General features: G+C 40.9%; 2 protein-coding genes across 17 annotated transcripts in view; one reads left to right on the top strand and one right to left on the bottom strand.

The window, feature by feature from the left end:
• SLX4IP (SLX4 interacting protein) overlaps positions 1-5669 on the bottom strand; it is a 79700-nt gene extending 74031 nt beyond the window's left edge. For 4 of the 7 annotated variants that reach the window (XM_035320362.1, XM_035320358.1, XM_035320368.1 and 1 more), the window contains exons 1-3: positions 5549-5669; positions 4611-4653; positions 4473-4506 (exon numbers count right to left, since the gene is read on the bottom strand). The gene's annotated coding sequence lies outside the window, so the exon portion shown is untranslated. Of the gene's footprint in view, positions 1-4472; positions 4654-4742; positions 5139-5548 lie in introns of those variants that run through there. The other 3 variants (XM_035320360.1, XM_035320359.1, XM_035320363.1) reach the window with 3 other exon arrangements.
• On the top strand, positions 5402-11678 carry MKKS (McKusick-Kaufman syndrome). Of its 10 annotated transcripts, none has more exons than XM_035320351.1 (6): positions 5406-5568; positions 6536-6758; positions 7668-9119; positions 9641-9816; positions 10517-10627; positions 11075-11678. In XM_035320351.1, the coding sequence occupies exons 3-6, from the start codon at positions 8129-8131 to the stop codon at positions 11510-11512; spliced, it is 1716 nt and encodes a 571-aa protein (XP_035176242.1). In that variant the 5' UTR covers positions 5406-5568; positions 6536-6758; positions 7668-8128; the 3' UTR covers positions 11513-11678. The 10 variants fall into 10 exon arrangements, with proteins under 10 accessions (XP_035176247.1, XP_035176242.1, XP_035176241.1 ...); XM_035320350.1 differs by having other exon boundaries at positions 5407-5568; positions 6532-6758; XM_035320352.1 differs by lacking the exon at positions 5406-5568 and adding an exon at positions 5756-5889 and having other exon boundaries at positions 6532-6758.
• Positions 11679-13012: the final 1334 nt, after the last annotated feature.

The raw sequence follows: 13012 nt of genomic DNA, 5'->3' as shown, positions 1-13012 counted from the left end.
GTAAGAAACAGAAATAGTAAATGCATTGTAAACAGTGAGAAATAACCCAGTTACAGTAACAACTAGTTTAGGAATGAGTTTGAACTGAGAGCCATTCCGCAAGCAACTACTGAAAATAAACTTCAATATAGCTAATCAGATGTTTTTACTATGTTCTGAAGAAGTGCAGTTAGAGGAATTGTATCTACTGCAACTCATCATAGTAATACTAAAAAGCAAGTAATAAAGAGCAAAGTGAATTTTCAAATAATGCTCACATAGAACCTGGAATACCACGCCATGAAACGCAAGACCATCATCCTCCCTTGCACAAAACAGCCCTAAAATCTCTACTACCTTATCAAGTAAATTCTGTCAACATTACTGATAGCAAGTTTCAGAAACAGCATAGGTAACAGTGCTCTTGATCACTTACAATACCATGTTTTCCAATTCAGTCTGGTAGTAAGATCCTACTTCACTTTGGAAGTAAATGTAGCAGAACTATTATAAGAATCTTAGTAAGAGATAGAATCTTACAATTCTTGAAACAGCAGCTGCTAGAACTAGGACAGATTGAAGCTAAAAGGAAATGGCATCCACCAAACCACCAAAGCAAAAACCAGTTGTGTTTCTCAATGTCTTTTAATGATATACAACACAGAAAAATGAAAAGCAGGTAACAGTATACATCACAGCCCTTCCCAAACAGCACAAAACCTGGACATTTATGGCTTATCAGATTCTCTGTAAAAAAAAAAAAAAAAAAAAAAAAAAAAAATCTGGTCTCCAAATTTTAAGCAGCATCTAAGATTTTTTTTTAGTGAAAGGTGAGTATCTATAGCTTTGTTAACAATCCCTGCACCTTGTCCTCCCAACCAAAAAGAAAAAAAAAGATAAATAGAAAAACAGTAGGCAAAAAAAATACCAAAAAAAGAAGAGTGATAATTGCTATAGATAGTTTATTATCCAAGCCTCAAGAATCATGATCTTAAATTAGGAAATTTAGAATTACAATTTGCTGTGGAGCATGCCATCAACAAAGATCTCCTACAACAGCAAAAATAATATTAGCAAACCTAACATTGACATGGAATTAACAATACCTTGTGTTACGGTAACCAAAAGGCTAACAAATAACACAAGGGACATTCCCTAATCTACCTAGGTGGTACACCATTTATGAACTGCATATGGCAAATATTTCACAATGGTGCTGTAGATTTGTGAACTCAAGAACCATATCTTGACTGGTAGTGTTTTATCATTAATCTTTACAGTAGCAATGATATGAATAAGAGTTGAAACAAAATATACCAGAGTATTATCTCCTCCACAAATGTTCATGTCTTGCTTGAAAACAAATTAGAGATGGGTGCTTATCACCTAAATTGTTCTGGCATCAGCAACCTCTTTAACGTAAGAATTTGCCACACATCAACAATGCTACTGTGACAAGGACCATTAAAAGAAAGAAACCGTTTCCAAAATTAATTTACAAAGCAATAGAAGAAACAAAACCAAAATACTAATATTCAGAAATCAGGAAAAAAAAAAAAAAGCTCTACAGGAAGAGATGCCAACGCTCCTCAAAATACATTATCATTTTCCACATTGCAGAACACAAGATTGAGATCTACTACAATTGCTGTTATTTGGCAACAAAATCTGTTTAATGGAATATCAGATTTTTTACAAACTAATACAAGCCTGAAAATGAAACTATGCATAAGGAAACATGAAGACAACCATGAGACAGAAAAACAACTCTCAGCAATTATAGTCTTAAAAACAAAGCCAACAAGCTTTTGTGTTTTGTTGGTAGTATTTTAACACCTAAATTTTTAATGGACAGGCTCAAAAGTGACAAAATAAATAAAGCCCTAGAATTAAACATATAGATTCTTGGTAGCAAGAGTGAGGCATATTTCAAAAATGATCATAGAATCATAGAATCATAGAATATCCTGAGTTGGAAGGGACCCTTAAGGATCATCAAGTCCAACTCTTGACACCGCACAGGTCTACCCAAAAGTTCAGACCATGTGACTAAGTGCACAGTCCAATCTCTTCTTAAATTCAGACAGGCTCGGTGCAGTGACAACTTCCTTGGGGAGCCTGTTCCAGTGTGCAACCACCCTCTCTGTGAAGAGCCCCCTCCTGATGTCAAGCCTAAATTTCCCCTGCCTCAGCTTAACCCCGTTCCCGCGGGTCCTGTCACTGGTGTTAATGGAGAAAAGGTCTCCTGCCTCTCGACACCCCCTTACGAGGAAGTTGTAGACTGTGATGAGGTCTCCCCTCAGCCTCCTCTTCTCCAGGCTGAACAGGCCCAGTGACCTCAGCCGTTCTTCGTACGTCTTCCCCTCCAGGCCTTTCACCATCTTCGTAGCCCTCCTCTGGACACTCTCCAACAGTTTCATGTCCTTTTTATACTGTGGTGCCCAGAACTGCACACAGTACTCGAGGTGAGGCCGCACCAGCGCAGAGTAGAGCGGGACAATCACCTCCCTTAACCTACTAGCGATGCCGTGCTTGATGCACCCCAGGACACGGTTGGCCCTCCTGGCTGCCAGGGCACACTGCTGGCTCATATTCAACTTGCTGTCTACCACAGCCCCCAGATCCCTCTCTTCTAGGCTGCTCTCCAGCGTCTCATCGCCCAGTCTGTACGTGCAGCCAGGGTTTCCCCGTCCCAGGTGCAGGACCCGGCACTTGCTCTTATTGAACTTCATGCGGTTGGTGATCGCCCAGCTCTCCAACCTATCCAGATCCCTCTGCAAGGCCTTTCCACCCTCATTCGAGTCCACAACTCCTCCAAGTTTGGTGTCATCAGCAAATTTGCTCAAAATACCTTCTATTCCTACATCCAGATCGTTTATAAAAATATTGAAAAGTACCGGCCCTAAAATGGAGCCTTGAGGGACCCCACTGGTGACCGCCCACCAGCCTGACGCAGCCCCATTTACCATAACCCTTTGGGCCCTGCCCGTTAGCCAATTGCTCACCCATTGTATGATGTTTTTATTTAGCTGTATGCTGGACATTTTGTCCAGTAGGATCCTATGGGAAACCGTGTCAAAAGCCTTGCTGAAGTCCAAAAAAATCACATCAGCTGGTTTCCCTTGGTCCACCATACGGGTGATCTTATCATAAAAGGAAATCAGGTTAGTTAGGCAGGACCTACCCTTCACAAACCCATGCTGGCTGGGACCAATGACTGCTTTGTCCCCCAGGTGCGCCTCAATAAGTTCGAGAACCATCTTCTCCATGATTTTACCAGGCACTGACGTGAGACTGACAGGCCTGTAATTGCTAGGGTCTTCTTTCTGACCCTTCTTGAAAATCGGCACGACATTTGCCAGCTTCCAGTCTACCGGGACCTCTCCAAATTCCCAGGATCGTTGAAAAATAATTGAGAGAGGTTCCGCGATGACGTCCGCCAGCTCTTTCAGCACCCGGGGATGAATCCCATCCGGACCCATGGACTTGTAGGGATCGAGGTGGAGTAGCAAATCCCGCACACGTTCAGGGTCGGCTGGGAGTTTGTCATCCCCACCGTCCCGGTCCTCCAGCTCGGGGCACCCTGGATCCCGAAGCCCATCATCGGCAATGAAGACAGAGGCAAAGAAGGCGTTAAGCGTCTCTGCTTTGCCTACGTCATTGTCTGTGAGGAGACCTTCCCTATCAAGGAGCGGCCCTATGTATTCTTTAGTTCTCCTTTTTCCATTCACATATCTAAAAAAAACCTTTTTGTTTTCTCTCACAGACACAGCCAGCTTCAACTCTAGCTGTGCTTTGGCCACTCGAACTTTCTCCATACAAACACGAACAGCATCCCTGTATTCTTTCCATGACACCTGGCCCTCCTTCCAGTAGCAAAACACTCTCTGTTTCCGCCTAATCTCCATTAGAATGTTCCTGGTCAGCCACGCCGGCCTCCTGCCCCGCCTGCCTGACTTGCGATATTCAGGAATTGCCTGATCTTGTGCTTCTAGGAGGCATCGCTTAAAGAATGACCAGCACTGGTGGACATCGAGGCCTTCAAGAGCAGTTTCCCAGGGGGCCTTGCTGACTAGTTCCCTGAGCAGCCTGAAGTCCGCTTTCCCCATATCTAGGGATGAGGTTTTGGTGGCACTTTTCCTTCTGTCACCGTAAATTTTGAACTCAACCACTTCATGGTCGCTATGACCAAGGCGGCCACCAATCACCACATCTCCCACCAGACCCTCTCTGTTTTCTAGCAACAGGTCTAGGAGGGCACCTTTCCTAGTTGGCTCTGTTAGCACCTGCACCAAGAAGTTATCATCTAGGTGCTTCATGAACCTCCTGGACTTGCTCGTGTCAGCCGTGTGGCACTCCCAGTTGATGGAGCACAATATCTTCCTGAAATTTGAGGTTAAGTGGAATGGTAGACACTCAGGAGAACTGAGGAAACAGGGCTTCCCAGAAAGCAAGCTAAAGTATTTTCAGTCAGCTGATGAACAGCATCTTACCTTAGCAAAGAAGGGACTGCCAGTGCTGAAGCAATTTGGAATTCAGTAGAGATAAGGAACTGAAAATTCCTGCCACACATGCCCACTTGAAAATACAGCATCTTCTAACACAACAGCTGCGAACTGTTCACACTCTGCCCATCTTTGGGTGCCTTTACCACGTGTGGGGAGAAACAGGCACCTGAAAAAGACAAAAACAGAAACACTAATTGAGGACCTCTCTAAGAGTAGTTATTATTAACTATTTCTTATAAAAGAATCAAAATTGACCTTCATGATATATATATTTTTTCTGAACTCTCCAGAGCTTAGATAACAGACAGCGAGTGCTGTCCAGTGCAGACTCGAGGCTCTTTTAGTCAGTTTCTGAGATCCTACACCTCAGGTAACTGAGCGGTGACACTGAACAACACACATATTTAGTAAAGCATTTCTACATGTGGAGGAACACAGCAGCATCTTTAGGTTTTGTTGTCTCAGGAATTTCAGGCCCACCATAGCCTTTTTTCCACTTAAGCATTGGAAAATGCTCTTCCAAAAAGTTTATTTTAGCTTATTGATATCAAAACATTTTCATACACAAATTGCCAATGCACTTTCAGAGCACAACAATACATTGCAATAACATTACACTTTCACTAAACAGGTGTTGGGATTTAAAGGAAATGAAAGAAACGTGAGAGTGGCCAATTACAGACAGGTGCTGGCTGTTATCCTTTTGCATTGCTGAGTGAAGTCCCAGCTACTCCTGATTTTTTTTTTTTAATAAACTGTTACACTTTTTCTGTGTAGAGATTAAAATGTAAATTTTGTCTTTTTTTTTTTTTACGCCTGCCTTTTGTCTGCAATTATAAGCTCCGCAATTCTGTACAACCAAAATAATAATAAAAAGGCAAGTAAGATAGAAGATAGTGATATGATTGAATGATAGTGACAGCAGTACAGGGAAAGCGGAGCAGTGTGAGTACAGGAGAGTGCAGAATAAGACGAGCAGCAGGGGTGTTTGGCAAAGCAGTCAGGGAACTGAGGCAAGGAAGATCTCGTGAACGTGTTTTGGTGAGGATACCAGCGTCTACCTGCACGAAGGCTCAGCCAGGTGAGCGAAGGAGTGATGCTGAATGACTGCAGCCGGAGCGGGGCAAAGCTGAGGTGTTTTTTTTAAAAGCCTGGGCGATGCTTCACAGGGCGCTGCCTGAGGGACGCGCGGGGGCACCGGGCCGCCGCCCCTCCGCAAACCACCGCCCAGCACTTTGGTTTCTAGAGAAAAACTAAAAACAGCGGAGACCGGCGGAGCAGGGCCGCCGACCTGTGCAGGCACCACACCGCCTACCCCTAACGGTTCTAACGGCTCCCCTGCCCCCAAGCAAGATGGCCGCCGAGCGCGAGCTTCTTCTCCCCTATCCAAAATGGCCGCCAGGTGTAGCCGCCGCCGCCCGCCCAGCGTTGCCCGAACGCAAAATGGCGGCTGAGGGGGGGGGAGCAGAGGCCGGACGGAGCTCGGTGGAAGGCTGGTCACGTGGCGAGGGGCTGGCCAATGGCAGGCGAGGAGAAGGACGCCCCCGCCGCGCGCAGGCCGTTGCCGGCCGGTGGGGGTTCGAACGCGCGGCCCCGGGAGCCTGAGGTGCTGGGGAGGGCGGCTGGGCTGAGGCGAGCGGGGGGCGGCCGGGCTTGGGGCGGATGTTCTTTTATTTTCATTATCTGGGGGAGGATAGTGCGTTTTAAAACTGCTTTGAGATTGGCTTCATCTTCACATATTTGTCGTCTGAAGCGATAGAGCGTGTAATTAGGTGAACATAAGAAAGTAACGAAGCCTCATTAAGGTTTAGCATGCTGAAACTTGAAGCAGAAATAGCAATTAGCGTTTCAAGATGCATGAACTGAGGCTGTTTTTAAAGCCTTCTCTTCCTGAAGGTCACAAAGTAAGGCTTTCTTGTGTCATTTTGTTCTAATCATGTGCTGTGCTGTAGTTAAAGTTATTAACATTCAGGCTTATCTGTTCTGTGCTGTTAGAAGAGAGAGGATTTGTGGAATATTTTTAAAATAAATTATCTTCACGTAGGTAGATGCCACTTTACAATGGGCCTTAAAACCTTCTGGAAGAGCTACAAGGTCCTGATTGTTATGGGAGCTGGCCTTGGGCTGGTGCACTGGGGGTGGTTTCACATCAAGTCCAGCCCCATCTTCCAAGTGAAGACAGAGGACTTTGTGCGAGAGCCTGCGATTGTGGCATATGTGATGCAAAAAGAGAAAAATAAAGAAAAATAGCTTTAGGGCTATTTGTTGTAGGTAAGTTTCCTAGTTAGCTGTCTGCGTTGAAGCAGGTGATGAGTCAAATGAGTTTTCTAACAGATGCAGTCTTCCAGAGTTCTTTATTCTTTTGCAGCTGAGTTAACCTGGAAGTTACATGCACCCCAAAATTGCATCATGTATCATCTCAAACTGCTGTTAAGTCCTGTGTAATACGATGAATTGAGTTATGCTATTAGGGACTTAAATTTGTTTTAGAAATCAGCCCCATTGCTTTTCAAGGCAACAGTCCTGTGACTGACTTGGTCTATAATAGCATCTTTTCAGGTTCAAAACTGCTCAGAAATAATTGTGACTTTACGTAGTGTAATATATTGTGTTGTTAATAGCAATGCTGATTACAATAGAAAAGAATGATTAAGTATGAGAGAAGTCTAAATACCACAGAGATTATGTATAAATGTAGACAAATACTTAAATTTTGAAGTGTTTAAAGGCTTAAAAAAAAAACATGCAAGATGTCTTTCAGAGGCTTCTTAAAAGTTGGTTGAACATTAAGAGCTTTTGTTTCTGAAGTAGTTGCTTGGGAAGCAATGCTGAGTATTTCAGTTCTTTTGTTCTTATGTAAAAACAGCTTAAGGTCGCTATGATGCTAATATGATCCTATGTGATATGCTGTGATACTTTCATACAAGTCAGTGCAGTTTATAGTAGCCTGCTATTTATTGACCTATAAGTAAAACAGGATAAAGCTGGAGGTCAGAATTGAAGATAATAACAAAAATGTATTTTTGTGTACTGCATGCTCGTGTGTAATAATAATGTGTATTCTCAAACAGCATTATAGATTGGTATTTGTCCTTATGTGATGTGCGGAAAAAAGTAGAAGTTCAAGCTATGTGATATTGTCAGAAGATTATGCTAATACTTTTCTGTTTTTTGTTGTAGATATAAGTAGCTTTGAAAATTTTTCACCTGTGAGTGTTGCCAGAAGAAGAGATGAGGAAAGCTAGCTGGAGTAGAAAGAACCTTCTACTTGTGGCAGGACTGTCATTTATAGGTGTCCATTTTGGAACCATGCTTGTGAACTTTGTTGCAAAAAAATCTGTTCGATCACATTCAGACACTAAAAAAGATGATCATTGTGAATGAAATAGCTTATTGTTGTCATTATATAAATTTCACAATTTAAGCCTCATTTTAAGAGATGGATCCTGAGCGGATAATCAGATGTACTTAGCATACCGTTTCACATTGAAAATAGTAATCCTTGGCTACAAAGATTAAATTGTAGTAATTTGAATTTAATGTACTGTGAATTAAATTTTGATTTTAAAGTGCTGTGAATTCTAGATCCAAGTAAAAACAAAATCTGATTTGGAGGCTGGAATTAAAATGTTAATTTGAAAATGTCTCGTCTTGAAGCTAAAAAGCCTTCATTATTTATTAGTGACCCTTTAACTAAGGATACAGTTAGCCAGTCACTGTCTCTGTTAAATAGGATATTAAAATCTTGCTATGGTCCTGCTGGTAGACTTAAGCAACTCCACAATGGTGTGGGAGGCTATGTATGCATAACTTCACAATCTTCAGCCATACTTGGCCGTCTTTCTGTCAGTCATCCTGTGTTAAAGGTTTTAACAGCCTCTGTACAGAACCACATAGCCCGCTTCAGTGACTGTGGCTTATTTACTGCTATTCTTTGCTGTAGCTTGGTTGAAAACTTTAAAAGCCTACATGTTCCATCTTGCACTGTCATTAAAATATGCAAACATCTTTTGAGTTTGTGTACTGACTACCTCAAATCTGAGGCCTGTGGTTGCCGAGTATCTGTGGATTTTAGCAATCTCAAGACTCTTCTTTGTTTGGTACGCAGCATATTAACAAGCAAACCCGCTTGCATGCTTAATGCAACAGAAGTTGATCATCTCACCATGCTAATAGTAAAGGCTTTCATGTTTACTATTCCATCTCGTGTTGAGACTAAGGCTGTTTTAGGGAAGTGTGTAACAGTGCCTGTGAAAGGTAGAAGAGTTCTGGATTCTACAGTTCTTCCTGGACTACTGATAGAAACACCAGAAATTCAATTTGCAGAACTAATTTCAGTCAAAAGAATTTCTTCTGACACTATCAAGATAGCACTTTTCTGTGTGTCCATGTCAGGAGACCTCTTCAACCCTGAAGAAGGAACGATAACGGTCCATCACAAAATTTCTCTAGAAATGTCAGAGCTGAATCAGTTGCTTAATGTAGGAAAGCAGCTGGTTAATGATGAGGTGGGCCTTGTAGTGTGCCAGAAAGTTATCCATCCATCATTGAAACAGTATCTGAAAGAGAATCAAGTCATGGCTGTGGACAGAGCTGGGCTATCTGTGATGGAACCTCTGAGTCAAATGACAGGTAACAAGCAAGTTTTCTGCACTAAGTTGTTACCCTTAATGTTAGTCTTGTAATGAAAACCTACCTAGGTTGGTGTCATTGCAGAGCAGGGATTCTGTTTATTTCTGTCTCTCCTGCCTTAGCAGCAGAGGAAGTGCTTCAAACCGGAAAGTGCTCCTTTCTTGTCTGAAAGCAATTTAAGTAACTGGCTAGCTGCAATGGCGACATATCGCACAGATGATCACTGGTTGTTCCTTGAGGAGTGTAATTCTAGCAACTGTTTGCAGATGTAGATTATTTTTAAACTCCTTTCTAATGAGAGCAATAAGGTTACCTATTATCTTAAACTAAAACTGAATCTTGCACTTTGAAAATGTGCTGGTTTCTGCTTGCAATTTCTTCTGTGCTCACAAATTTTAGATATTGACGAACATAATTTAAAAAGCCAAGAGGGGAAAAATGTTCATGCTTTATGAAATGCAACAGGCATCTCTTCTGAGGACATTAATACATGCTGTTCTCTACTTTTCTTAATTGGGCAGGTTCCAAGCCTATAGCTTCCATACATTCATTTTCTCCCAGTTGTTGCGGCAGTTTGAAGGATGTATGCACTAAGAGTTTTGGCTCAAAACATTTTGTCCATCTAATTCCTAATGACACAGTTGTCTGCAGCTTGGTACTCTGTAACAGAAATGAAACGACGTGGGATGAACTGAAGGTGGGCGTGTTTTCTTGAAATATTTCTTGAAAAAGTTGTGTTTTTAGTGGAAAAGATAAAGAGTAAAGAAAAATATAAATACAGTGAGTTTAGAAAATATTTGGTTCCCAAATGAAACTTGGTTAGATTTAAGGAAATAGCTTTAAAAAAGTGATTTAGAAACTCTCTTGTTTCCAGACTTTCAAAATCTTTGGAGTGCTTGTGTTCCTTTAACACCTCTATTTTAATGCTGGAAGTTTTTCAGAGAGAAATTTTTCACCTGTTCTTAAAGCCAGTGCTAGGTAAATGTTTTCATTCTCATTCTTGGTTAATGGGAGCACAAAGTAAAAATTGCCCAAAAATCAAAAGGTCACCAGCAATACCTGCAAGGCTAGTCAAGCATAGTTCTTCATTGAATAGTTACTCTAAAACTGGTGTTGATATTGGTTGACTTAGTAAGTCAGCTTTGCAAAAAGAAATAAAATACAGCATTTTTTCTGTTCTTCCATATGGAGTGTGGACAAATAAAGACTATTCTTCAGTTATTAAACATGGTTTTGGAAGTGATGTGGCAAGTTTATATTCACACCATTCAAATTTATGTAGTCTCTCCCAGGAATTACTAAAAATCTTTATTCCAGTAGCTGGTGTTTTTTTAAAGTGTGTGGGGGGAATCTTATATATTATGGTATGTGTAACAAAAAATTGATATGGTTTTCAGCGTGCCTGTGAAACTGCAGAGCATGTGTTACAGTTAACAATTAAGGAACCCTTGGCTTTGTTAGGAGGCGGCTGTACAGAAAGTCATTTGGCTTCATATATAAGATACAAGGTATGTTTAAGATGAGTTTTTTTTTTTTTTAAAGCTGGTTAATATACTTAGGAAGCAAAACGTTTTGTAGAATTACTGGTACAGTTTGCACTTGTCATTTATAGGTTAATGTTGCACTTCTGTATAACCTCATGAAACAAAGGGGTGTTTTTGAAGCGCTCTGCTAGGGGTATCTTTTTCAGAGTTCGGTACTGTATTTGTACTTGTTAATGTTTCTTTAGGTATCTATAATAGTGTTTAAGTGTTAAAGTAAAAATTGAGTTGTTTTTATTGAGTGATAATCTGCAAACTCAGCTTTGACATATCTAGAAAATTTTTCTATCAGAATAAGCTAACAAATTTTCTGTTAAGGCTGAACCATCTTTAAAAATAACAGCACTTCAAATGTTTGACTAAAGCTATTTCTGTAAAACTGTTCTAATTTTTTCTTGCTTTTGTTTTTTTTAGACTTGTGGTCTGTCCACTAGCAGCTTTAAAGATGCAGATTGTTCTCAGACACAATACCAGTTGATTGCTGATGCTTTTTGCCGCTCCCTGGAGTCTGTAGCTTGCTCTCTGAGTCATGATGATGAAATTCTCACAGACACGGTTTATGGACACTGTTGGCTTGTCCCATCAGGTTTTCCGACTGCCTCTAATTGGTCAGATTTACTCTCAAAATGTGGCTGCGGAATTAACAGAAATACTCAGAATCTCAAATGGAGGCTTTTGCGACCCCACTTTGGCTCTCCAACTATACAGAGCTGCCCAAAAGAGCCTTCAGTAGATGCTGCTGACTTGCTGACACTGGACTGTTTTGCTGCAAAGTACAGTGGCCTACAAGTAGCTGTGGAGACGGCCAATCTGATTTTGGATCTCTCATGCATAATTGAAGATCAAAATTAGCTCTATGACACGAATTGTGTTGCACAGTGAGATACTTAATCATACAATCACAGAATGATTTGGGTTGGAAGGGAACTTAAAGCCCATCTAATTCCAACCCCCTGCCATGGACAGGGACACCTCCCACTAGAGCAGGTTGCCCAAAGCCCCATCCAAGCTGGCCTTGAACACTGCCAGCGAAGGGGCATCCACAACTTCTCAGCAACCTGTTGCAGTGCCTCACCACTGTCATAGTAAAGAATGTCTTCATGTCTCATCTAAATCTACCCCTTTTTTTTTAGTTTAAAGCCATTCACCCTTGTCCTATCACTATACTCCCTGAGAAAGAGTCCCTCTCCTGCTTTCCTGTAGTCCCGTTAGGTATTGGAAAGTCATTATAAGGGTCTAAAAAGTAATTATATTTGAAAGCAGAGTAATATATAATATGTTAAGGTACTTAGGAAATGGTTAGAGTATGGACAATAGACAGAAATTAAGTCTGTCAGCTATTAAGTACTCTTCTGATTGTTAAGCTACTGACATACAGCATTTTCAAATGTTTAACATGGTAGAAATTGTGAAATGATAAGCCAAATATTCAGTGAGTCACAGCAACATGACTTACAAGTATTTAAATAGGTATATTCAAAAGAGCCAACTACACTTCAAAAATTGCATTTCTCGTGTCCTTCTAGGAGATTTGAATGTTCTGCCTCAGTAAATAAAATGCTGAATTGAAGGAGGCTGTCTGATGTTCCTCCTGTATTATGCAAAGTGTTGGATGTTTCTGTAAACTCTATGGCCTCTTCAAAGAATGTGGAAAATGGATTTACTTGCTGAAGAAAACATGTTATGGATTAGAATTTATGTAGTCTCAGCAAAAGCTTTACATAGATATTTGTACAGCAGCAAGACATTTTCAAAGTAAAAAGAGAAGGGTTTCCTTAGCAAATACCTTGAGCAACTTATTGTCAAATTCTGCTCTGAAGTACCTTTTCCTGTACTTTGTTTCTAAATTGCTGGAAGACTTTCAATTCATATATAATTTATTTAGCAAGTTGTTAAAAATCAACCTGAAGATCTTAAGGTAGCAGGTAATGGAAAATTTAAAAAGAAATGGCAGACTGACTGACTTGGGGGGGAAGCTTTTTTGTACAGTGGACACTGATTGCTTTCTGTGGAATACAAAAAAGTTTATAAATGTTCCTATTATATAAGTAAAGATGCAAGAATGTCCCAGTTACCATTCACTTAACTCTTTGCATATAGTTTCTTTTAATGAACTAAGGCTTTAAGCTACACAGGCACGTTTTGCTCTTTAAATAAGGCTTAGTCTGAACGATTGAAACTTTCCCATTTTCAGCATGCGTGCAAGATCAAAAGAGGTGTTATAGTTTCTTAAATTAATTTTCTTTGTCCCTTTTCTCCTCCCTCCTTGTTTTCCATCACAAGGGGCAAATTACTCATGACATGCTTTTCCAGAAAACAGAGTTATGTAGTCTGCTTATGGTTCCTCATCTC

This window comes from Oxyura jamaicensis, chromosome 3, assembly GCF_011077185.1.
Source record: "Oxyura jamaicensis isolate SHBP4307 breed ruddy duck chromosome 3, BPBGC_Ojam_1.0, whole genome shotgun sequence".
NCBI lineage: Eukaryota > Metazoa > Chordata > Aves > Anseriformes > Anatidae > Oxyura > Oxyura jamaicensis.
The sequence above is the reverse complement of the archived record's forward strand: the minus strand, read 5'-3'. Positions and strand labels throughout refer to the sequence as shown.

What these genes read in the sequence shown, in the direction of transcription:
- MKKS (XM_035320356.1), top strand. Translation starts at nt 8,129, where the DNA reads ATGTCTCGTCTTGAAGCTAAAAAGCCTTCATTATTTATTAGTGACCCT. An exon ending in ACCTCTGAGTCAAATGACAG is followed by an intron (nt 9,120 to 9,640) that starts GTAACAAGCAAG and finishes TTAATTGGGCAG; the next exon opens with GTTCCAAGCCTATAGCTTCC. An exon ending in CTTCATATATAAGATACAAG is followed by an intron (nt 10,628 to 11,074) that starts GTATGTTTAAGA and finishes TGTTTTTTTTAG; the next exon opens with ACTTGTGGTCTGTCCACTAG.